Source organism: Amblyomma maculatum, chromosome 7 (genome assembly GCF_055883805.1).
Source record: "Amblyomma maculatum isolate TAMU_Amacu chromosome 7, ASM5588380v1, whole genome shotgun sequence".
NCBI classification, from domain to species: Eukaryota; Metazoa; Arthropoda; class Arachnida; order Ixodida; family Ixodidae; genus Amblyomma; species Amblyomma maculatum.
In genome coordinates, this window is record NC_139350.1 from 119,772,684 (window position 1) to 119,797,791 (window position 25,108).

At 44.7% G+C, this 25,108-nt stretch overlaps 1 protein-coding gene across 5 annotated transcripts in view; it reads right to left on the reverse strand.

Moving 5' to 3' along the window:
• Window positions 1–25,108, reverse strand: part of LOC146184560 (tudor domain-containing protein 1-like) — a 279,793-nt gene that overhangs the window by 93,552 nt on the left and 161,133 nt on the right. For all 5 annotated transcript variants that reach the window (XM_084609423.1, XM_084609424.1, XM_084609425.1 and 2 more), the window contains one exon: window positions 710–1,031. In XM_084609423.1, coding sequence (XP_084465549.1) covers window positions 710–1,031 — 322 coding nt within the window. The remainder of the gene's footprint in view (window positions 1–709; window positions 1,032–25,108) is intronic.

A 25,108-nucleotide genomic window follows, 5' to 3' on the forward strand; every position in this document is an offset into this window, starting at 1 on the left:
CGACTTTCCAAGAAAAAAAAGCAAAGCGTTTTACCACAGCTAATGCTCAAACATTACTATTACACTTTCATAACTTTGTAGTTATAGTATAAAACTTTATTCCGCAAAATGGGAAGGGGTTGGGGTCTTGAGCTGCGGGTGGTGTTCCCAGGTACAGGATCCCATTGGTTCTTGCTAACTCTTCGACCCGCTCGACCAGCGCTAGCTGATCTTGCGGGTAGCAGCTGGACAGAAGCCCCTCCCACTGCTCGACTGAAGGGTTTGTAATTTTGGGCTCTATCGGGCATGCCCAACAGCCCCATGTGGAGTGGTAGAGGGTGGCTATCTCTCCGCACCACATGCATCCTGGAGTGGTAGAGGGTGGCTATCTCTCCGCACCACATGCATCCTGGAGTGTATTGTGTTGGCCAAATCTTACTGTATATGTAGCAACTTGGGTATGAGTTTGTAGCCATTTCCAGGTAGTTGCTTGATGTCTTGTGGGGAAGCGGGTATTTACGGCATCCTAACTTCCAAAACATGGTGAGCTCTCTAACTTTTTAACTACCCTGAAAGTTTTAGCGTCAAGTTTCTGCCCTGAAAACAAAAAGCAAAAGGCCTTTACCACAACTTCAGCGCATCTCTTATGATGCACTTTGCCAACAGCAAATGTAAAACAAGAACAGACTGCAACACACTTCAGCACTGGTTGTAGATACCCTGCACTTACTCGTGCGCCCTGTTCTCGCCACCGAGTTTGGTGCCTTCGATGAGAAGTGCCTTTTCTGCCTTGATCAAAGGTCCGGCCAGTTCCTGCATAAGGCACAGGCACCACACCACACCTTTTGCAGACATTGTCACTTGCATGGGCAACTTGTCTCCAACTTTGACAAGCTCCAACACGGTGGACAAGCGCTCAGGCTGCTGGTCAGGCATCGTGCCAGGTGTCACTGCTGCCGAGGCTGTTGTTGAAGCAGCTGTTGAACTGGCTGCTGCTTTCAGGTCAACAGCAAGACCCTTGGCCACCAGTTGCTGGTTGAGACTCTGGCCGCCTGCAGAGGAAAGCAGAGGCTTGCAACAGGCAATGGGCCCCCACACCTGCACCTTAATCACACATCTTTTCACCTCACCTGGCCCGATGGCATTAGCAATAAGGCTACCAACAAATGGCAATCTGAAGCAAATTTTGCAGCACGAAAATTTCAAATATCTGGAGCACTTTGGAGCACAGGAATGCTGACCAAGGAGCAGCCTGGAGCACATAAATTACTAATCGGGAGCATTTTGGAGCAATGAAGCAATGATTTAGAAGCAATCTGGAGCATGGTGGAAGAAAGGTGCTCCGACGGTGCCGCGAGAAACAGCCACTTAGCGACTTTTATGCAACGCGCGGCCACCAAGAGCAGCACCGGTACTGGGGGGGGGGGGGGGGGCCTGTCTAGTAGCTCGTTTCGCTGGCGTTTTTATGGGCGCGCCTAGGACGGGCGCTTGAGTTTGACACATAGGGGCGTTTGCCTGCTTGAAACATTTTTTTTTTGGTTGTAGGTATGTACCTTTATATTTCTGCCCATTTTCTAGGTTATAATTTGGTTCGGGGCAGCATGAATGATTTAACTGATAAGCAGCTTTGCGATTTATGACAAACACGAGTGATGCAATATTTCTTTGAAGCACTCCTATGAGCGGCGTGTAAAATGCATCCAAAGTACAAGATGACTACGCGAGCCTTCACAGCTGCCAACATGTGCAGTTTCAGATACTGTCGCGCTGGAGAAAAAAAAGGGCGCACTCCGCTGTTTGAATTTCTTCTTGCCGTTTTTTTCCGGTTGATAACAAAAACACACAGGTGTCCCGATTTATTGCATCACGGAAAATTGTAAAAGGCTTTTGCTGCAACCCAAATGACATGACGCAAGAAATTTAAACAGCGGAACCCATAGATGCACTTTTGCTCGCATTTCTTTTTATCACCATGTACACGTGTATGTCGTGCATTGATGCTGTAGGGCAGTTCCATGTAAGATCAAGCAAAGGATTGTAGGCCGACCTTATAAATTGATTGTAAAATTTGATATACTGTTGTCTGATGACTGGACAGATATCTGCAATCGCTTTCGCTGCATTGTTTCGTGGCATAGGAAATTAAGACTGAAGGAGTGGAGTGCCCTACTTATGCTCAGCTATTTTTGACAACTTTGGCTATTGATTATAGAAAGCATAATAAAGTTAAGCAGCTGAAAATTTCATTAAAAATATGCATGATTTTGTTTGTATTCAGATATTTGTTTTCTTGGGAAGTGGGTAGTATAGATTTTTTTTATTTACATGAACAATTAGGAGAGGTTGGTGACGCGCGGCTACTCCTCTCCACCAAATTTATAAGAAAGACCTAGACCTGGTATGTTTTTATAAAATTTCTTACAGTATAATAATTGGTTAACAGGAAAGGAAAGGCGCAGTGTGTCACAAAAGTTCTGTGGAAACCTGAACCTTAAGGGAAAAGAGGATCAAATGTTGAAGTGAAAGCGGAAAGAGAGAAAGAGGTGCCTTAGTGGAGGGCTAAGGAGTAATTTCGACTACCTGGGGATCTTTAACGTGGCCCGACATCGCACAGCACACTGCCGTCTTTTCTTTTCGCCTCCTGAAACGCAGCCGGCGGCGGTCAGAACCGAACCCGGGTACTCCGGCACAGCAGTAGGGCATCTTAACCACTACACCATCGCAGCGGGGCGAAATCGGCCCAGGAAATCAAATTTTACCTATTTTGCAGGCCTTCGTCTCAAAAAAGTTTGTGGTAGAGCGGAAGGAGAAGGAGGAATAACTTTATTTGACGTCTGGCAGGATTTAACGCGGCCAGGCCTAGGTCTCCTACGTGGGAACGTCGACATCTTTTCGCCGTCATGAGGGCTTGCTGGACGGCCCAGAGTTTGTCGCTGAGGCTGGATCTGCGCAGAGCGGCCGACCACCTCGACGAGAAGGCTTTGGGATAACGCCTTTCAATTGTGCTCTGCACTCCAAGAGTATGTGCTTAAGTGTTGCTATGTTTGTCTCGCAGACCTTGCATATATTTCCAGACTATGTTGGCAGCCTATTTACCTATCAAACTGCGAAAACTTATATTTATATAAAGTTTCAATACAGACATATGATCGCACTAATTTCAATAAAACAGCCAACAATAAAAATTTCTGAGGACAGCATTTTTTTTTATATATATTTGTTAAACTTTGTCCATCTATTCTCCTTTACTTTATCTTTCAAAATCATTGAAAACATATTGCACAATTTCGTTGCGCTAGCACTTATGGCCGCTCCAATAACGTCCTTGCGCAAGTCTCAGTACACGACGCAGGTTTCAAGGGTCTACATTTGTGAACCGCACACTATTTTTAAACTGTGGCGTAATATTGTGTTTAGTCATTTATGTCTCGACATTGAAAATTAGCTGGCAGATACCACAGTGAATGATTCAAAAATGTGTACGCGTGGTGTTCCTGATGCACTTGTGGTATCGGGCAGCATATTGTTTTTCGAATTTTACCTTCACCAAAATACGAATTGCACAAAAATACGATAAAGTTTAGTGAGCAAGGTATTCCAAATATTATTAGTGAAGTGAAGAAATTGTGAAGATCATGGAGAACTGCCTCATTAAAACAAAATGTTTCTTGGCTGCAATCGTTTATTTTAATCATTCGACGACGCACATTACCTTAATTCCTTGGCAGTATCTTTGTTTCTTTCATGCAGTCCAGGCTATGCGTGCCGGCATGAAGTGTGAACTGCAGATCGAACGCGCGGCAAAAGACTGTGAGGATGCAGTCGTCCGAGATAGGCACGCACATCCGGCTACAGATAGCTGTGCTTTTTTTTGCGTTCCATACTTCACTGTGCCACTGGAGCTCCCCGTTCATTCGATACCATCTGGCGCTGCACAGTTTCTCATGTGGCAACAGTTGTTGCGTCCGCAAGGATGAAGCAGGCGCTCTAACATCCCAGACAGCGCTTTGATCTTGCTTCCTTCACCGCCGTGTTATCGGCATCCTGTTGCGGTGCGAACAAGGGGCGGATAGAATAGCGAAGCTCCATTACACATGTTGAACAGCTACCCAAGAGGCATTGCACTGGTGGCATGTCATAAAGCTGCTTTTTAATTGGCCAGACGTGGCAACAATCCTCTAGAAGTGTGCCTGGTGCGCGCTCCCCAGCGGCAAGCGCAGCGTGTCTGCTCGAGGAGACTACGTGCCTGTTTGCTCAGAGATGGAGTTGTTTACTCAGCGTTACGAAAGTTTCTACCTGCTCAGAAGTCTGGGAGCAAATATTGAAAAAAAATATCAAAAGATTGGGGCCTTTCAATGCTGATTTAGGTGGGTAATTATCAGCGCGTGCACCGGTGCTCCATAGGCACGCCAGCAGAACCGGTGCAGAGGATAGCCCTCAGAACATGTGCTGCCCCTGACAGCTGCCCTCTTTTCCGGTCACACTAAGTGGCCGCGTGCTCGCTACAGCGCGGCTGCGCCGTCGGAGCACCTCTCTCTCTTCCACCGTGCTATGGAGCATGAAGCTTCGACTATCCAGATCTCTCAGGTCGGCGAATGATGCTTGAAAATTTCTTGAGAAGTGATACAAAGAGTGCTACATCATAAGTTTGTCATTATTGGCACAGAATCACACCTAGCAGATATTTAATTAGTTTTACAATGCATAATTAGACACCTTCAAGACACACAGATTGAGAGGTCTGAATTACCAGAAATGCACTTTAGCATGGCTCAAGACTAAACTTAATTTGCTTTAAAGTGCTTTAATGTGCAAAAAACAAGTACAATATGTATAAAATAAAGAAGGAAAGTACACTGAAATGTTTACCCAATCAGCGATTCTCAACTGGTTCCGCAGTTAAAGCAAATATTGCACTGGTTTCCCAAAAGGGTAAAACCACATTACTGGAACCTTGTGAAAACTGAGAAGAAAAAGGGTCAAAATAATATGAGGTCAAATCGTTGAAAGCCTATAGAAATAACTTGAAAAAAATGTTTCGCATCGCAGCAAATAAAATTTACTAATGAAAAAATAGGTAAGCACTGTCTGCCTTTGAGTAAAAACCACACACGAATGATTTTTCTCAATTCTGTCCTAGTACCGCATGTCAACCTTCTCCGTGGTTTTAAACTGGTTTTATCTTCTCTCCCTTTTATGGGGGTGAGCTGCAGCCTTAAGTCTATGCTGCACTATCTCAGGGGGCACCTCATCACCATGTGCTAGGTGTTAGTCCAGAGGTAGACGCTAGCCCCAATTTCTTTCACAGCAACCAGATCTCTTGAAGCGCTGTAAAAAAAAAATGTGTGCGATTCGACCGCTATTGGCGAGAAAGAAGAACTTCCTAATGCCAGCGCCTTAGAGAACTCAGCCACCCCACATCTTTTCATGCCACGTGTGCACAGGGAGTCATTCCTTTTCAACACCACTTTCCTTCGGTCACCAGGTGCACTGAAGCAGCTGAAACCAAAACTAGAGACACCCTTCTCACTCTTGGCTGACTGGCCACCCCGGCGCGGTGGTGTGTGGCTCAAATTGCACGCAGTGAAACCGAGTCACGTTCAAATAGCCGGATATATGCCCGGACTTGCATGGAACTTGGTCAGTCCAAGAGTGCAGCTCTTGGACATGACACATCTGCATCTCTAATCTCAGCAGCAGTCACAGAATCAGCGAGGCTGGAGGTATTTCTGCAGAGGGTAGCTCCATCAACAAACTGTAGCGCTCCGGGAATCCTGCATGTTTTCATCTTTGAGCACTCTCCAAGCATCCCTGTAAGCACTACTTCCGAAGGAAGAGGGAGCCTCTGCAAGCTGGAGGAACATCATGCATTGTGTTAGATGTGGCTTGCGCCTGGGTATCGCACCGCTGCCGCCAGTTGTTACATGCGGGTCGCGGCCTTACCAGTAGCGTTGGCCTGGCGACTCCGTGGCTCGGCGGACGGCATCAAAAGTCCCAACAAAGACGATGCGTCGTCTAACAAAACGTTTAATAAAACATCAGAGAGGAACGGGCAGAGAAGCTGGCCATGAGAGAAAACTGCCACGCTCACAGCTGGTGCCTGGCATCGTTTCTGTGACGCCTCCCAAGTAGTCTCTCGCAGCGGAAACGGCCGCTGCTTTTTATATGCTCTCAGTTCAGAGGGAAAGGGAGAAATTCATGTCCGAGCAAGCTGTGATGACTCAGTCACAGTGTCGCAACAGAAATCTCCTCCACCTCCTACACACAAGTGAAGGCCGGGCTTGGCCAGCGTTTGCACATGCACGCACATTCAGCGCGTGTGACCGACACGCTGGATCACGCCCGCGGGAGTAAGCGCTGGCTGGCCAATTGCATGGCGCTAAAATGCTCGCTGCTTTGCCTGATGCTACGCTGCGGCCGTGTCGGTTGTCACACGTCAGTGGCGAATCGTAACAATTGCCACATACTGCTACTGTCCCATTACCGGTCGACTCAAATGCTGCTACAGGACGGCTTCAGACAGAACAGAACCCAAGAGACATAACAGAACCTGAGAGAATGTTGGATCGGACAAGGGTAGTTCCAAAAGTGTTCCCGCTGCAATTTTTCTTCCAGCCACTATATGCGCTGAAGTAGTTTAGGGGTCTCAAAATGCCAAAACATCATGCAAAAAGCAAAAAAAGCAAATTGGTTTTCTAAAAATCTCATTTTAAGTATGTATATGAATTCAACGCTCTCAATTAAGAATGTCGAAGTCCAAATAAAAAGTTGTGTGGAACCAAACTGTTCAAGAACATGAACGAACTGGCCATTTTGGTGTCGCACAAAAGCTCACTTCCTCCACCGCGTTTTGACTCTTGGGTGCCACAAGACACCGTGCACAATAGCCCATCATTTCACCTCTTTCCTGAAGCATGCTTTCGGGCAGCCAAATGGTCCACCTTGACTGCAGATGAGAGTGCCCATGACAAAGTGAGCAGTCCCTCTGAAGCAACGGTGGGAGTCAAGACTGACAGTGACAATCGGCAGGTCTCCCTGACTGTGGTGGCAGCGCGAGTGCATGGCTACGCTGCTGATGTGCTCTCTCCCCTAGCCCAGTTGCATTGCCTCTGACTACCCCCCTGCCCCAATTCATATTGTTGGGAAGATGATCGGCAGTGGTGCAAGAGGAGCCCTCGCGCTGGGCCAGCCATTAAATCATCCTTTACACTGTTGCCATGTTGTGCTGTCTTCTTACTTGTTGCCATGTAACATTTTGGTTGGAGGTGCAGTGTACGTCATCCCCAACCTCACCTTGAAGTGTGGACACCATCTGTACGTCGGGACCACCAACCGAGAGCATGGGGGTATCGCCGCGCAGCTTTGCCCCAGCCCTTCCTGCCAAGATCCGACCGCGTACTTGCCTACCATGGCCAATACAAGCAACCCTCGTACCCAAGCATTGTTAAGTAACTTTCGGTACGAGTTCATTTAAATGCATATGTGAATTCAATCAATGCTTATACATTGAATACAATTTTTAATTGCGCACATTATATAAACTGCCAAAAGCTTCAAGGAAATTCTCATGTCTATGCCGATACTTGCGCGCATATGCTGCGGAAGACAAAATGGCGGCGCCCATACAGTAGAAGATTGCTATGCCTACAGGTAGTTTACAAGTTTCTTTCGCGCTAATTACCTATAATACCGACTACAGTACGAGTGCGGAAAGGTGAGCACTTAAACTGACAGTATGATAATTGGACTACAGCGGCAAACGAAATCCCAGTCACGGGCCGCACGCTGCCACAACTAAAAAATCTTGCAGTGCATGAAATGTGTTCTATATCTGTATTTTCACCTTCCTGAGCGCACACACTTACGTCCGTCCCTCCGTCTTAACGGAATGACTGCTCACCTCGATATCAATAAATAGTGCGAATGTAGTACTTAGTATGGTGATCTCGGTTTTAGGAGTGCCCTTTCACTCGAAATGGGTGCATTCGCTTTCGTCAGCTGTGCGTTACCTTCAAATCTTAAGGGGAGACGTGGGTCTTAGAACAGTCAAAAATGATTTAAAAAATGAATTTTGAGAAAAACCCATTTTCCGAAAAATCGGTTTTCACAACATCACTGCAGCCGCAAAATGCCCTCAGAGAAAAAAAAATTTGTTCGAAATTCCCGCGCGCGCCGCGGGCATTCCAGCCGGCCAATCGCCGCCATCTAGGACTTGGTTTGAAGCCGTTTTCTTTGCGCGCAATTTGCGCCATCTCAAAATGGCGTCGCTCAAGCGGAATGGCTGCGAGCGCCAGTTTTCCGAAGGCTGTTTATGGTCTCCGATTGGCTGTCAAGCAAAGCGCGCTGTTCCGCATCTCCCATTGGCTGGCGTGACCAGTGCGTCATTTTTTTTCTTTCCGTTTTGCGTTCGCCGCCGTGGCTGCCTCTTCGCGTGCGTCTGCGTTTTCGCTTGCGTTTCCCGACGCACTATTTTGTGCTGAGTTTTTTTTTTTTTCCCTTGTGAGCAAGATGCCGAAAAATGGTAGATTGTAACCATGTACGCACCTTTGGAAGCCATAAGAAACAGGCATGGAACAAAAGCCAAAAAGCGCCGGCGGCCGCAAGCATGCCGCAGGCTGCCCGCCGGGACTTACGTTACGACACCGCAAGCTCAAATTAGTGCGAATTGCATCCCCGATCACGATACACATTGTATTGATGCTACTCTACGGCAGAGGAGTGGTCGGCGCAAAGTCCGTTCTGTCGGGAAAGTTGGCGACCCAACGCAAGTTTCACCGCGGCCTCAGCGCAAAATGAGATGCCAGTACAAAGTTCACGATAGTGGACATGAAAGCGTCGACTTTATTGTGCACACGAAGCGTGGAACCTGCGGCGAGATCGCGAAGATTCAAGCGGTCAACCGCATGAGCGTCACAACAGAGCGTTTCAGGCCCCCCCCCCCCCCACCGGTTTGCCACTGGCCTCCTTGGCACCGGACTGCTAGTTCCCTCGAGAAACCGTTTTCAGGGCTCAAAATACTGTCCTTAGAGCTGGACATCCTAGCCCCGCGCTCTCGTCGGCTAAAAAGAAAAAGAGTCAACCCATAATTTTGTTTTTTTTTTCGTCATGTAGACATCTTCAAAATTTTCAGGAAATGTTTCCTTCGATGGAATAAGACAGTTTTGTTTTGCAGGGGAACAGATAGGGAACACTGAAATAAAATCTGCAGTTGGATTCCTCCCAAAATTTTCTGCAGTCAGAGTCAAAACTTCAACTGCGATTTTCTCAACTTCATATTTTTTGCCTCGCGAAGATTTAAACTGTGGAACTATGCTATTTTTATGTTAACATATCAAATTTTGGGGGGGGGGATATTTCAAAATTATGGGGCATCGGCATAATTGGATATTTTTATATGGTAACTCACCTCAGCGCCATTATAAATAGCATAGCTCCACATGGCAGGCCTTTGGCTACAGCTACATTTTAATCAGAGCCAAATAATAATGAGGGAAAGCCTTAATTGCCCGTAAAAAATTACCTAATGAGAACTAATGATACAGTGAAACAAATATTTTTTGAAAACAGCAGGAAGAAATACATGTGCACACCGAATTTCACTGCGATATCTCAAATAAAAAAATTTGTTTTAGGACCAGTGTCTCCCCTAAAAAGGTAAATCGAACCGAACAGCCGCGGCGACAAATGCCACTAACGCACGCACTGAAGAATGCTGTTCAACCACCCCAGCGTGTGCGCTGAAGTCGTTGCATGCTTATACGGTTAACCGACGCCGGCAGAAAAGAAAAAAAATGTGCCTGTAGGCACATGCGCATCAGCGTAATACAAATTTTAGAGTTCTCCTCCTTCGTGCGTTATGAATTCTACTTTCTATTTCGGTTCTTAATATTTCACTTTCCTTCTTTTTTCCTTAGCAATCACTGTTTTTTTAAATGATGTAATTATGCATCTAAAAAACATATCTGCACCCAATTATTGCCGATCCCCCGTGTGGGTATATGTGCCATCAGATTTAGAGAACATAGGACAGCAAGCATGCATTTTTCGTTACAGGCTGCTGTGGACGTAACATTATTTAGTCCGGTAGTTTTTGTGCATCTCAACCACTATTTCCTAAATTGGCCTTTTCTTAATTGTCAAGTACGCAAGATCTTCAACTTGAAAGAGCAAATTACTGCTCGTAGGTATGTTAAGCCACCTATAATGGGGTCCATCAGAAGAGCTTGACATTATTCATTTCTCTTGTTGACATCTTAAGCCACATGCACTTAAGGAACAGTATTTCTCAGCCTTCAGATGTTGCATCTCCATTATGATAAAAGCACCCCACTGACTTGTCAGTTCAGTATGCATTGCACTTACTACTTGAGGAAACTAGAGGCTCAAGAAACATGAAAAATTGTTTCCTTGCCTTCTGCAGACAAAGAAACAAGGCAGACAGCTCAAAGGAAATGTAAAATGTGTGCCCTGATTTGTTCTTGCTGTCGTTTCTACACATGAAGCTATAGTTTTCAGAATTTAAACGTGAGGATTGCCGCATGCGTGTCCAAGATGATGCTCGCAGAATGTCTCACTGTGTCAGTTAGCAGAGTCACCTGCAGCTCCACACCTTCCCTGAAACCGAAATTTCAAGCTGTGATGCCTTACCGTCAGGCCACCCCTTAGCTCGCAGCCTATTGTACTCGTGCCAGCTGGCAATAGTCGCTGTCTGTGCAGATTCCATACATTAACTGAAAACAGCTGTCTGAGTACCCACGCCACCGAACAGCGATTTTCCATGATTTATTACGCAAATCACCTTGGGAAATATATAGCATAAATGCTTTTTTTGCAAGTGGCACCAATTGGCGCCGATTAGAATGCGTGGCTTTTGTGCTAAATATAAATACTACAGTATTCACAATGTGCCATGAAAGAACACAATAGCAATGAAAAGGAAGCACCTAGCCTTTGAGGCTTGTAGCAAAGGGTTCTTAATTTTGACAGTGTGGGGTTTTTTAATGAACAAAGTGCACATCCACTTTTCGTCTTGCCCCCACTGAAACTCTGCTGCTGCGGCCAAAATCCAATTCGCATCTTGAGGCTCAAAAGCCAAGCGCCCTAACAGTTTAGGCACTGAAGCGAGGCCATTTACATAAGCACATGTAAAACAAGTGGAAGTGCACAGAGGGCATTGTGTAGCTGTGAATGAAAAGACTTAGGAATCCACATCAGACTCATATTTTATCAGTGTGTTGCTGGGCGAGCTGGTGACTGATCATGGTGACAGTAGTAGAAAACAGCGCGAGACGGGACAAGGAAGTACAGAACACGAGCGCTACGAGCACAACAACCATACCTGCAAGAAATAGAGCAAGGACAGGATGTTGATGAGGTACTGACTATTTTTTGTAAACAACTTCTGCTTTCAGTATTGTTCTTTGAGTATTCGTGCCCACTTTTTCTTTGAGCTTTTATTTTTGATCTGTGTCTTTTTATAGTTGGGACTTTTGTATCCTTTTGGCCTTTTTGTATCAGCTTTAAATAAACTTAGGAAAATGTCAAATATACGACACGGCACTACGGCAGACCCCAAAGAAAATCCAAAGAACTACGGGAAGCGAATGGCTGGGCATTCCTGTACTATGTGCGCAATTATTAATTCATCATCATCATCAGCTGTATTATGCCCATTGCAGGGTGAAGGCCTCTCTCATATTATTCCAACTACCCCAGTCCTGTGCTAGTTTTTACTGTCTAGGTCATCAGTCATTCTTAGCCATTCATCCCATGAGTTACTTAGCAAGGAAATGTTATCAGCAAATCACAGATTACAGAGGTATTTTCTGTCAGCCCTTATCCCTAACTGCTCGCATTCCAAGTCTCTGAATACTCCCAGTAAGCAAGCTGTGATAGTACTGGTGAGATCGTGCCTCCTTGCCTATCGCCTTTCCATATGGGGATTTTATTACTTTCTTTATGCAGAACTATAGTTGCTATGTAGCCACTATAAATATCTTCTAGTACTTTCACCAATGGCTCACCTATGCAGATTTCCGCCTACATGACAACGGAGGTTTCGACTGAGTCAAATGCTTTTTCGCAGTCAATGAATGCTATGCACAGTGGCTGGTTATACTGAGCATTTTTTTATCACCCGATAGATAGTATGGATATGATCGATAGTAGAGTGTCCTTGCCGAAAAACGGCTTGATCCTTTGGTTGATTGAAGCCTAAGATCACCCTGATTCTATTAGCAATTACCTTAATGAATACCTTGTATGTAAGGGATAGTACCGTATTTTCAAGATTCGAACGCACACCTTTTTCCCCGAAAATAAGCGTTCAAAAATACGCATTACAATCGGACTCAAAACGCAAAAAAAAAACTCCAAACGAAAGCCTACGTCTCAAAAACCGGAACGAAGCAGCTCAATGAACAATAGCCAGCCACATTACCATCGGTATCAGCAAGCTGTTTTGAGCCGGATCCATCCATGAGCGGATCCAGCATTTCGATTGCAATTTTTCGCAAACGTTCCCTTTTGCTGGTGTACCCAGAACCTGCGTTGAATTAGTGTATTCACCTACCGCACAGTGACAAGATGAAAAGGCAACGACGCTTTCATTATCAGGCGTCGTTTAAGCAGAAAGTATTCCTGTTAGCAGAAAAAGAGGGGAACCGGGCAGCATCCCGCGCATTAGATGTCCCGGAGACATGCGTTCGCGATGACCATTTGTGGTCAGTGGACAGCGAAAAAGAGCTGTCTTCCGACTGACGGCGAGTAGACTATGTTACCATCTCGTGGTTGTATTCGTGTGTTCCAACTTGTGTTGTTGAGTTCGATTAAATGTTTAGGCAACTTTCAGACGCTTGCTGACTGCATCATTCAGTGTGCGCGGTAAAATCGGCGCCAAGTTATTTTTGTGGTTTCCGGGCCTTAAATATTACTGCGAGTTGCAATCGAGGGCGCGTTAGAATCGTGCAAATATGGCAAGCCAACTGGTCTACAATTTTTCAAGCCCTTTGCATCCCTTTTCTTATGAACTAACATATTTGCATTCTACCACGATTCCGATACCATCGATGTCACCAGGCATTTCGTATATAGGGTGGCCAGTTTTGTTAGCACATCACAAATCTATAGTTACCTGATCCTACCCAGTTGCCTTTCCCTTTTTGACATTAATTACAAGCATATAATTTTGCCACTTCCACTAGTATCATTCACTATTAATAGAAAATTCCATGATGTGAGCAGGAGAAATGAAGGTGAACACTCTAGTCATTTCAATGAAAGCAAACAAAAGAAATGAGCACTGCATTGCCTATACTGTGCCATTTTACATCAGGTGTTTAGGTTTATTGCTGGTGGCAGTACAACCTTCACTACATACGGGATCACTAATGATATGGAATCATGGTACAAGAACGAAGCACAGTGGATTATGTAGTGGTGAAAATACTAAAACTCTTGGCGAACAATTAAGCTGACCTTAAGAGTATGAATAGCACTGAAGGGTCCATACATGCTCTTCTTATTGCCATCGCATTCTGCTTCCTGAGCAAGTCAAACAAATGCTCCTTTATGGCATAAGGGTAGAGCGTCTGACTGGCAACCCAATGATCAAAGGTTCGATTCCGCTGCTTCACAACCCAATTTCCTTTTTTACGACTGACTCCTAATGCTGCTACTCACCCAATCCAAATTTTAGTCACGCCGACACAGTTTTGCGCCAAATGGGACCTTTAAGGCAGTCTCATCAAATGCAAAGGCATCTATGTTGAGAACCACGGAGGGCCGAAATTATCTGGAGGCCTTCACCACAGCATCGCTCATAACCCGAGTCGCTTTGAGATGTTAAATCTCATAAACCATACTGAAAAGCTATAGCCAATATTTATTTTATGAGGAAGTGCGCACGACTCGGTACTGCATGGCTGGACACTCCATCGGGCAATGGATACTAGTTTCACTTTATGACCTCGCTCATGTTTTCAAGGTTAAGCCACTCCTGTAGCCAGTAGGTTTTCACAGCCACAGAACTGTTAGCATGGCTGTGCTCACCGCTGGTGCTGCCCGTTTTTTCCTGGACTCTCTGCAGCCACGCTTAATTCAAATGTCTGCAAGAAGAGATGAATTGTCCCACTTTATGCCATATGCCACTATCGCATCTTGGCGGCTTCAAGCACAACTACATAACTAACAAAAAGGATCTAGCTATAGTCAACTGATACCACTGCAGTTTTCTATGAAGTTGGGATCCTTGAAGACCTAGCAGGTCTAGGGGAGCAGCCTGCAGTTTGAAGAGCTTCACTGTTATTTCTTCAGATTTTCCATTGTAGAAGCATTAGTGGCATTCATGGCAGACACATAGAGGAAGACAAAGTGCCACTGCTGCTTTTGCACATCTCAGAAAGCTGAACATGGTCTTGGAGTTCAGTGACAGCCTGTTGCCATTTCATTGCTCCGGCTCTCTTTACAGCAAATACAGTAGACAACAAATTTTTCGGACACCAAAAATTCGAACATACTTGATTATTCGGACAGCTTCGCGGCACCGTCATCATTCCCATAGGCCGTAATGCATAACAAATACCGAAATTTCGGACATTTCGCAACCTCTCTATTTCATTTTTCGGACCTTACTCGAGCAAACTCGATTGACAGCAGCTACCCACACCGACGCTCACTGAAGCATGAAGCGCCATTTCTGTTTTGGAATGAGCCCCCTTGCGGAATCCGCTCATCATCATTTTTGTGTGTTCCGGCACAATGGCTAGTTTCGGTCTCACCCATCCAAATCCAGGTCAAATCCAGTAGCCGCTGGCCCGGTCGTCTCTTCTTTCTTCTTTGTGACGGTGTGCGGTGTAGTTATAGTGTGCAGTGTTCATTCTACTTGTGTTCCTTGTGTGTTGTGTACGCCTAGCAGTGAGACCAACGAAGCACACGGGAATGGCGCCAACAACGGGGCAGTAAGCGCCGGGGAATTCAGCTAAGAAGCGCGGCAAATATGCAATGATGACAATGGCGAAGAAGATCGCCGTGATCCATCAAGTGCAAAATGACCGCCTGCAGAGCGAAGTTGCCCGGGAGTTCGGCATCTCGAAGCAGACTGTGTCGGACTATATGAAAAACAAAATGAAGATTTTGAAGGAATCATTGAAGTCTTCTTCCCAGTGCTGGAAAGAAAAAATTTCGGAGAGGGCAGCCACGTGAAGCTCGAAGAAGCGCTCCACATGTGGTTGTATGCGACAGTTGCAAAGAGGATCCCAGTGTCAGGCGATCTTCTGAAACAAAAGGCGGAGGCCCTAGCCCTGCGAATGAACATCGAAGGCTTTAAGTTCAGTGATGTCTGGCTCCGTAATTTTAAGAAGAGGTATGACCTCACTTTAAAGAAGTTGTGCGGCGAGAGTGGTGCCGTGGACCAGACTCTTGTAACAAATTACCGCTCCGACAGACCGGAGTCGCTGCTGGACAGATTTTCGCCTGATGATGTCTTCAATTGTGATGAAACAGGTCTTTTTTATAAGATGTTACCCGAGAAGACACTGTCCGTGTCTGGCGACCCCTGCCACGGCGGAAGGCACAGCAAAGACCGGGTCACAGTAATGGTTGGCATCAACATGTCTGGAAACGAAAAGCTCCCGATTCTTGTGATTGAGAAATCAAGGAGCCCGAGATGCTTCAAGGAGGTAAAAATATTGCCCGTGTGGTATGAAGCAAACTCGAAAGCTTGAATTACGCAGCATCTTTTCGCTGCCTATGTACGCAAGCTGGATCAGAAATTCAAGGCCCAAAATCGCAAGGTGTTACTCTTTGTGACAATTGTGGTGCACATGGCCACATTGATGACCTGGAATCCATTCAGTTGGAATTCCTGCCACCAAACACAACGAGCATCCCTCAACCCATGGACCAGGGTGCGATTAAAAATTTGAAGGTGCTATACAGAGCACGCTTGCTGAGCCGCATGGTTCTGTGCATTGACGCCAGCAAGCAGTATGCTGTAACTCTGCTGTCGGTGATCAGCATGCTTGCTGACACCTGGAAGGCCGTGACTGCAGCCACACTCCGAAACTGCTTTCGGCATACTGGATTTTTGGAGTTGGTGAAGCAGATGCATCGGCCCAGAATCTCTCGTCCGACATGCTTCCCACAGATGGCGAACATGTGCTGCACGACTTGCGCAGTGGCGGCAGGGTGCTCCCAGACGCAGTCACCTTTGAGAACTTATCAAATGCCGACAGTGCACTCACATGCGCGGAGCTGGACGATGACTAAATAATTCGTCAGGTGTCTGCTGTCTCGCCTGACGAAGAATCTGAGTCAGAGGAAGACGCACCACCTGTTCAGCTGCCGTCGCACGCGGACCTTGTGAATGCGGTGACGATGCTTGCAGCTGCCTACAGTGACAGCACGACCCTTTCAGAGATTGAAGCCGATCTGATTGCTCGCAAACGGAGGAGCGTCCAGCAGCGTATTCACGATTTTTTCCAGCCAACTGCGGGGCCTGAATAAGTGCATAGGGGCTGCCAGTGCATAGAAATAGTTTTTATTTTATTTTATTTTGTTTTTTCGGACTCCTGTTTATTCGAATTTTTCGGCGGTCCCCGTGAGGTCCGAATAATCGGTCGGCGACTGTAAATGTGGAGATGTCTCCCCTTAGAGTGTCATGTTTCTATCAGAAGGTTTCCATCAAGAGGTACTTTCTACCTGATGACATACTCTCAAAGAAACGTGGCGGTTCGAGGCGAGGTGACTGCGCCACATTTACTTGCTAAAGAAGTGGGCACCAGTGATGAAGGGGCAACACCAAGGTACAAATTAATTTCAATACCTTGATAAGAGTTCAGAGACGCACAAGGCGCAAAGGTGTTTTGTCTTCCTTGATGCACGTATCATGAATGCTGCATGAGCCACTACAAAATGTATGTGTACATCCAAGTCCATTTACAACAAAGTTGTGAGGGCCATATTTAGTGCCATGCTACATGACTGTTGGGCCACACATGGCCTCCTGTATGGCTAACACTGCATTTTCAGAGAAGTGCACTTTGGAAGGGCTGAGAGTTGTTTGGAATATATGCTGAACTTTCTCAAGGCAGCTTTGTCAAGCAGGTCTGTATAGATCTTGACACAGAGCAAGAAAAATGTCCTCTGGACTGCTCCATACCGGTTCCATTGCTGCTTTCACCACGCTAGCTCCAGGTGCACAGAGCAGTCAAGCGAACAATATGACAAAAGGTGGGCAAGTGTATACTGCAGAGAATAAAAGTATCTATATGGGTTAGCCTCATCTTCATTATTAATCTTGATAAATGGTTCAGCAGCAGATTCGAAGTCATAGGCACTGCATCAATGTGCTTCTCAGAGAAATTGTAAATTCCTGTTTGTACAGTCTGTAGACTTGGCATTTTGCTGAAACTTGTGCCATGAAGCACTGCTCAGCCTCAACTTTATGCTCCAAACCCAAAGTGCAGTTAGAACCACTGCACAGTAGCATGAACCATTTCTAAATATTAGAATAAAGGGCGAGTTTGCGCACACATAGTCATGTTTGGTTTGGTTTGTGGGGTTTAACATCCCATGGCGACTCAGGCTATGAGAGACGCCGTATCGGAGGCCTCCGGAAATTTTGACCACTTGGGGTTCTTTAACATGCACTGACATCACACATCACACGGGAGCCCTGCTTTTTGCCTCCACAGAAAAGAGGCCGCTGAGGCCGAGATTAGATCCCGCATCCTTGGGAACAGTAGTCAAACACCGTAACCACTACGCCACCCTGGCAGGGTACAAAGTGATGACAACATGCAGAAAACCTGACAAGTGCATAAGGAGGAATTGAGATGTTTGCAACTTCTGGATCTTCTGAGAGGCCTTGGTATGAAAACAATGTGACAGATGAAACACACCTGTCAAATAAAAGATGATCAGGATGGGGTCCCAAGTAAATGTTGAAGCACAAAGGTACTACCAAATGCACATAATGAGGTCAGTCCGCAAGGTGCCCTGCACTTCACCAAAAGATGGGCTCCCACGTTCAAACAAAAATTGCACGGGCCATGACCGTAGCTTCACCTTGAGCAATATGTTAACTTCTTCCGACAGTTTCAATGTAGCTTATACACTCTTTATAAAGAGCTACATTAAGAAAAAAATAACAACAGTAACTCTGTTCATCACGGAACATTGTGCAGCACAAGGGCCTTTTGACAGGATTATATTTGCTGTGTCTCAATTATTAAACATTATTTCGCAGTGTTAATCAGACCGCCATGCTTCCAGACCACACACTGAATGTACTTCACAGGTACGATCTTAAAGTAATGCTTTTATTAGCGATGACGTTGCTAAAAATCGCACTTTGCACGAAAGCCTGAGCATTGCTGCTGCACACGGTACATCATGCCCCTCTTGTCGAACACAACCAGTTCCGTTGAATGCATCAAAGTTCACCGACATTCTATAATTGGTTCACAGCCTAAGTGCAGTATCGGTCACGCTTGTTTCTGTGGATATCTGAAGCCCTCGGAAAGATCAAATCGGCTTCAGACATCGGGTTTTTGTGAGAATGCGGGTAGTAGTGCTACAGCATTAAAAACTGTTAAAATAGCTAAATTTGAGCTAAATTGAACACACAAAAAGATCTGAGACAGAAATGTTTGGAGCGCTAATGGGTTCCGTCTGCAACTTATTTTGCAGATCCTCATTCAGTTACCTGGACTTTGCTACTCGCTCATTTACTAACCCCTTAATTTGTGCCTCTATTATCTCACACAAACTCACTAGCATACTCCATACAAAATTATGTGAAAAGCCACCCAAATTAGATACTTACAAACACCTGCTTTAACCAAGCCATAAAGACATGCCTGCATGGCTTAGGAGCAATGTGTCTTACTCCTAGTCCAAGAGTTCTGTAAGGTTCGATTCTCATCTCACGTGAGAAGCCCACGGTGGGCAGCGCCTGTGATGTCATGTGGTCCCGTGACGTCAGATAACCCACCAACCAATCAGTACCTGGCCGCCGCCTGCCAACTACTACCTGCCAGAGCAAGGCCAGTAATATCTCTCACAACACCAACAACAGCAGATTTTCTGCACAACTGGGCCTTTAATGATATTGCATTAAAATATGCCCCTGGTAGCAGACTCTACACTCAAGGCGTGAGGAAAGTGAGGAATGTTTTAAATGAGAGCACATCCAACAAATCTACGTAAAGTTCTCCAGATGGATTGCACTGTGCATACAGGCTTTGCTGCCAAATAGCAGTTATGGTTCCATCATCTGATCGGAAGCCTTCAACGAAATGTATGAAGGTTCTGGGAAGATAGACTTGGATATAATGATAGAAACAGGATTGATGCATGAAAAAAGCTCAGAAAGGAAGACAGTGTAAGCAAACAAAACTGATTTACATGTGACTGTCTAATACCACAGTTAGGATGCAATAATACCCATGACATTACAAAGGTAACCAAAACAACAAAGTAGCACCAAACATCTGTCAACATTGTAGAGGAGAGCTATGTACATAATTATTATAGTACCCACTTTTTCTCACACTCCAGGCCTAATTAAGGAGGTTGGAATTGTTGGCTCAAAATCCCTGCATAGTTCTTTTTTGTATAGACTAAGGTAATATTAAAAAAAAAATGCAACACACTGATTAATCTGACTTGGTTAGATGAAATTTATGGACATACTCTACTCTGGCATACTCATATAGTGATGAGGCACTGCATGTTGAGACAAATGAAGGACAAGGGACAAACACTTGCCGTGTGTCTTTTTTCCACCTTGGTGTTTGTCAGTGTCACTTAACCATTAAAAAAAACCCATAAACATTCAACCATTTTCAAACAACATTTAGTGCTCTTCCTTTGCAATACTCATTCTTATATGTGCCAATTTAAAACACTGTTACAGATAAATAAGGCATGAAAAACTCATTTCATTGCAAACAGAACAAGAAAAAATGTCATCTCAGAATCCAAACAACCTGCCTTTTTATATGCAAGACACTTAGATCAACGCTGGATGAAAATGAGAGCAATTTATGTGTAACACTTAACACTGCAACTTGTTAACAGCATCAAAAGATATGCAGCTGGTTTCCCTCCAAAACAGAAGATAGCACACAAAGGCCAGAAAACACAGAGCCAGCAGACACTACAATAAGAAGTTTTCCCCATCAGCCGTCAACAAGACCTGGCGCACAGCATGACTTATAAAACAACTGTTTATGAAATGAACACCCTTCCCTTTGTCACGAACCCCACACAGCATTTGTGACAGTCAAAGTCGACAGGTCACAATTCACCATGTTTCAAATACACTATAAACTTGAAAACTGCCCTTTTTCTTGTGTCCTCCACCCACTGGCATGACATATTTAATATCTCATTTTAAGTCTGTCAACTGCCTCTAGTCACCAGCCTTTTTTGCAGCTTGCACACTAGCATTGAGGAACCCCACAAACTCGCACAGGTCACACGTCACAGGTGTATATCGCAGTCTACTAAGGAGTTGCAACAGACGGGTACTGGGCTCACCCGTGCCTTTTTGTTGTTAATTGACACATAGCTTCACAGTGCATGTGTGCACCGCTGAGATTTCCACCTTCCTAGTTCCGAGAGAAATATGCCTCCCACCCTCATCAAAAAAAAAAGAAAGGCAAAACTTCATGACAAATGAACCGAACAAAAAGAATGCTTGCTCACAGTGCAGTGCAGAGCCACATACATACAGCTTCCACTTTCTTTCCTGTCTAACAAATCGTTGTCATCCTGTACTCTCCCAAATGAGTGGAAAATTGCAAATCTAACAAGTCATTGTCATCCTGTACTCTCCCGAATGAGTGGAAAATTGCAAAAGTTTTACCGATATATAAATCAAGAAGCAAAGATGACACCACGAACTACAGACCTGTCTCACTTACATGCACTGCTTGCAAACTACTATGATCGTAAAACACATAACAGCATATCTCGAAAAAGAACGCATTTTATCACCTTTACACACTGATTGCGAAGAGGCTTTCGACTATTACGCAACTAATAGAACTTGTACATCATTTATCCTTCAGTATCGACAATCAAAAACAGGTTGACCTACTACTACTAGATTTTTCTGAAGCCTTCGACCGGGTATCCCATCAGAAATTAATATTGAAACTAGAAGCTACACTAGGTAACAGCCCCATAGTTGCATGGATAGAAAACTATTTAACCAACAGGCCTAAGTATGTTTCTTTTCAACAGATTTCCAACTTAGTCCCTGTAACCCACGGTGTGCCACAAGGATGTGTACTGGCCCCTGTATTATTCCTTATTTCCATTAATGATTTGCCATCGCATCTTTGCTCTAACATCAGGCTCTTTGAAGATGACTGCATTATCTACTGCAAAATTAACTCACCAGAAGACCAGGTAGCCCTGAACGATCTTAAAACGGTAAATAAGTGTAGTGTAGCGACTGGCAAATGAACTTAAATGTTAAAAAATATGCCGCGTTATCAATATCCAGAAAAAAACAAAAACCTGCCGTTCAATATACCATTAATAATACTACACTGACTCAAGTCACGGAACACAAATATCTCTCAGTAATCATATCCCATGATCTTAGATGGAACTCTCATATAAATTACATCTCATCCTCAGCATTATGAAGGCTTTTTTTCTTTAGAAGGTGCCTCAAACTTGCACCACCAGAGACAAAGCTATTAGCCTATAATACCTTTAAAAGGCCAATCCTGCAATACTCTAAAAGTGTCTGGTTTCCCTTCGCTATAGAACAAGTGCAGAGGAAGGCAATCAGATTAATTTTTAATAAATATAGGCAAACCGATTCACCAAATGACTTACTCCATAAAGCCGGTATGCTTACCCTGCAGAAAAGATCCAAACTAGCTCGTCTTAAGTTCATGTACCAACTACTTTCCAATCCGATAAATATTGATGTGTCTAAATATATCTCCATTACAGATACCAGACCCACGCGCTATAAGCACTCACGAACTTTAAGAGAGTACACATTCCGGACAGACTGCTTTCGACACTCCTTTCCGTTAACCGTACCAGAATGGAATACTCTAGAACCATTCATCACAAACAATTCATCATTAAACGCCTTTGAAACACACGGCGAAATTCTACTAAAAGAAATGTAACTTTTCAATGTTTTAAGGAAATGTGCACGCTTTCCAGACCGCTCTGAATGAAGCTTGCTGTCAAAGTGCTCTTGAACTTGTTTACTTTTTCCATTATTTTGTTTATTTTAGTATGCTTATTCTTTCCAGTATGCTCTGTCACCACCATCAAACAATATCTTTTTTTTTTTGCTGTTAACATTTTCCACACCTACACTGTGTGATTGAAAGTTTCTAACAAGTTACAGTTGAACACGGATAACTCGATTTTAGTTATATCGAACTCACGAAATATCCCCTTGAAAATCCCATGTAAAAATATTGGAAAGCTGCGTCGCATATCGAACTCAATTTCACCGGTCGTTCAATCCATGCGCGGAAGGAATGCATACCTGCCAGGTTCGCAGAAAAGGCATTAGGGAGATCTCATGGGACCAGGAAGGGGGGGGGGGGGGGGGGGGGGGAATGGAGTTACTAGGCATTTATATTGAAAAAGTTGTTTTAATTTGGTTCAAAAGAGCGGGAATTGGGTGGTTTTTGTTTTAAAACCACTGACGTGCCACATCGCTGCTCACTGTTAAGGAACCTTCGATGTGGCAGCTGCTGCCCTTTTCAGAAATTCCTTTGAGTACTGCAGAGTAACAGTCTTCGCCCCTGCAACATTTAGCCAAAAAAATGTGACCAAGGGTTGCGTCGGACATGGATGATCTGAACTGGGTGCAATTTTTTTTACAATACTGAACTGCCTCTCGCATTCAGCATTGCTGTGTAGTATACAGAGGATTCCAAGCATTACTGCTGAGATACGGCTAAATTTCTTTTGCCCATCTGCGCCTTTCAGCTGGGAGATGGCGCTCCACTGCCTGTCAGCACGTTTCTCTAGCAGCACATCTTGGGGAATGTCAAACGCCTGAAGTTTGACAAATATCATTTCCAGAGAATTCAAAGCTTGGTCTTTCGACTCTTGCTGCTTTAGTGGCAGTAAGACCGGAGACCACTCCACAAAGAAAAGCACATTCTGAAAAAACAATGTCGATGGATTTCAGATCTGCGACTCTAGAATTACTGCATTGTCAGCCAAAGGGAATTTGAGGTGAATATAATCGCAGGCAGCGATCAATGTACTTCCGAACAGCTTCATAAAATTGTTCTTGCTCACTTGGCTTGAGTTTCTGAACAATGCATTTGGCTTCCAGTCCCACCACAATGTTTTCATCTTCCTTCTGTCCATCTTTGTCATGGTAATCAACTGCAAGTAGGTCGCCGTGTTCCTTTAGAAGGCGTGACTACACAAACCTTGAAAGGAGGTCTTCAAGAAGCCCAAAAAGTAAAGAATGCAATACGTGTATTTGAGCAGCTTGAGACTGCAGCCAACAGTTCAATGCCTCAAAGACAGGAATGGTGTTATTCAAAAAAAAGACAGCACACTTTGTTGAGGTCCAAAGCTCAAAAACAAACAGCCTCCAAGGTCTATGTACAACTGGTCACGCAACTTAGAAGAAAACGCGTGCAGCTGCCTACTGACAGCGGCATCAGCTCGATGAGGGCTCCTGCGAACTGTGAGGCAAATTACTAGCGCACAGAAAATAAGATCTGCCAGAACTCCAAAGAACTAGAAAGTAAACATAATATTCGCGCTCAGGAATGAATGCAGTTTTTGTTTCTTGCGAAAGAAAAAACGTGTCAAATTTATAATAGTATTTTAACTTGTTTCTAACGGCCTCTCTCAGCCATTTATTATCCGCTGCGTAGTTGCCCAAAGCTCAGAAATGGCTCAGACCAAAGCTTTTTTCATCCGCGGAATGGGTGCGCCATCGGCCCCGGTTCAACGTTTATCGTTGCGTGCTACGTACAGAGTGGGTTATCTGTACCAAACAGTCAGTATTTCATTCTGCTGGTTGTGGTAGAGCTTTACAGCAGGGCGAAGACTGTGTGTTCTCGATGAGAAACTGATTGCCGCTGCATATGGGCATTTCCGGACGATGGGACAATGCTGCGTCACAGCTCGGCGGCTCGGCTCGACCTCCCAGGCACGTCGCAAAAGTGGTGGCTTGTTTTACGGATACACGTCTGCATGAGCGGTGTATCGCTGCATGTTTTAATTGAACGGTGAAGGTGAGATTTTATTGCCCCCAAGACGCGTGTCGCATTGCTCGAAGCCTTCCGTTCCATTCCCTTTGCTGCGTTTTGCTTACTGCGTCGTATTACCGCACCAACGTTTGCTGAACGTGCTTTAGCTGTTATCACAGTGATGTTCCTATTGTCAATGGGATCTTTCTCATGAACATGTTAAATGCTTAAGTTGTAAATTTCTAACCTCACGTTGACTCCTCTCAGTGGCAAATAAAGCGCGAGTAAAATAACCGAATCGTGAACAGGGCGAGATTTATTGGAGCGAAGCTATATCGTAGATATTTTCACTTCCCAGACGCATGAACTTCTAAATACTAGCAATCCCAATTTGAATTGCTTGCCTAAGCTCTTACAGGTTGGCGTTCTAGCGCTAGGGTTAGTTATTCCGTTCGTTTGTTTTTTGTTCTTTGACACTGATATGTACTTTGTTTGTTAGCAAGATCTTTTACCCTTTTATAATCTCGCTGAGTCTCGTTTGGAGACCTACGCTCAGGTCATTTTGTTATCACGAGGATTTCATGAAGACTGTGACGAATGAGCGGTGGTCGCTTTCCTACACTTTCATTGTCGTGAAGCGTCTATGTAAGTAATCGTGAATTAATAAAGCCTGGCTTTCTATGCAGCACAGCTTCACTCATTTATGCCCTTAGTGAAATGCCTCAAGCCATGTGATTCTACCCATGTGCTTGCCGAATTCACTTGAAGGCCCTTGTTCACAAACGTACCCGAAGAAATAAGCCCCAGAATTCGTTTAAATGACGCGCGACGAAAGACTAGGCTAACGACGACTGAGGCAGAACGATGCTATGATAAGGTGGTTAAAGATGCTGTAACATTTCAGTTAACGTAAAACT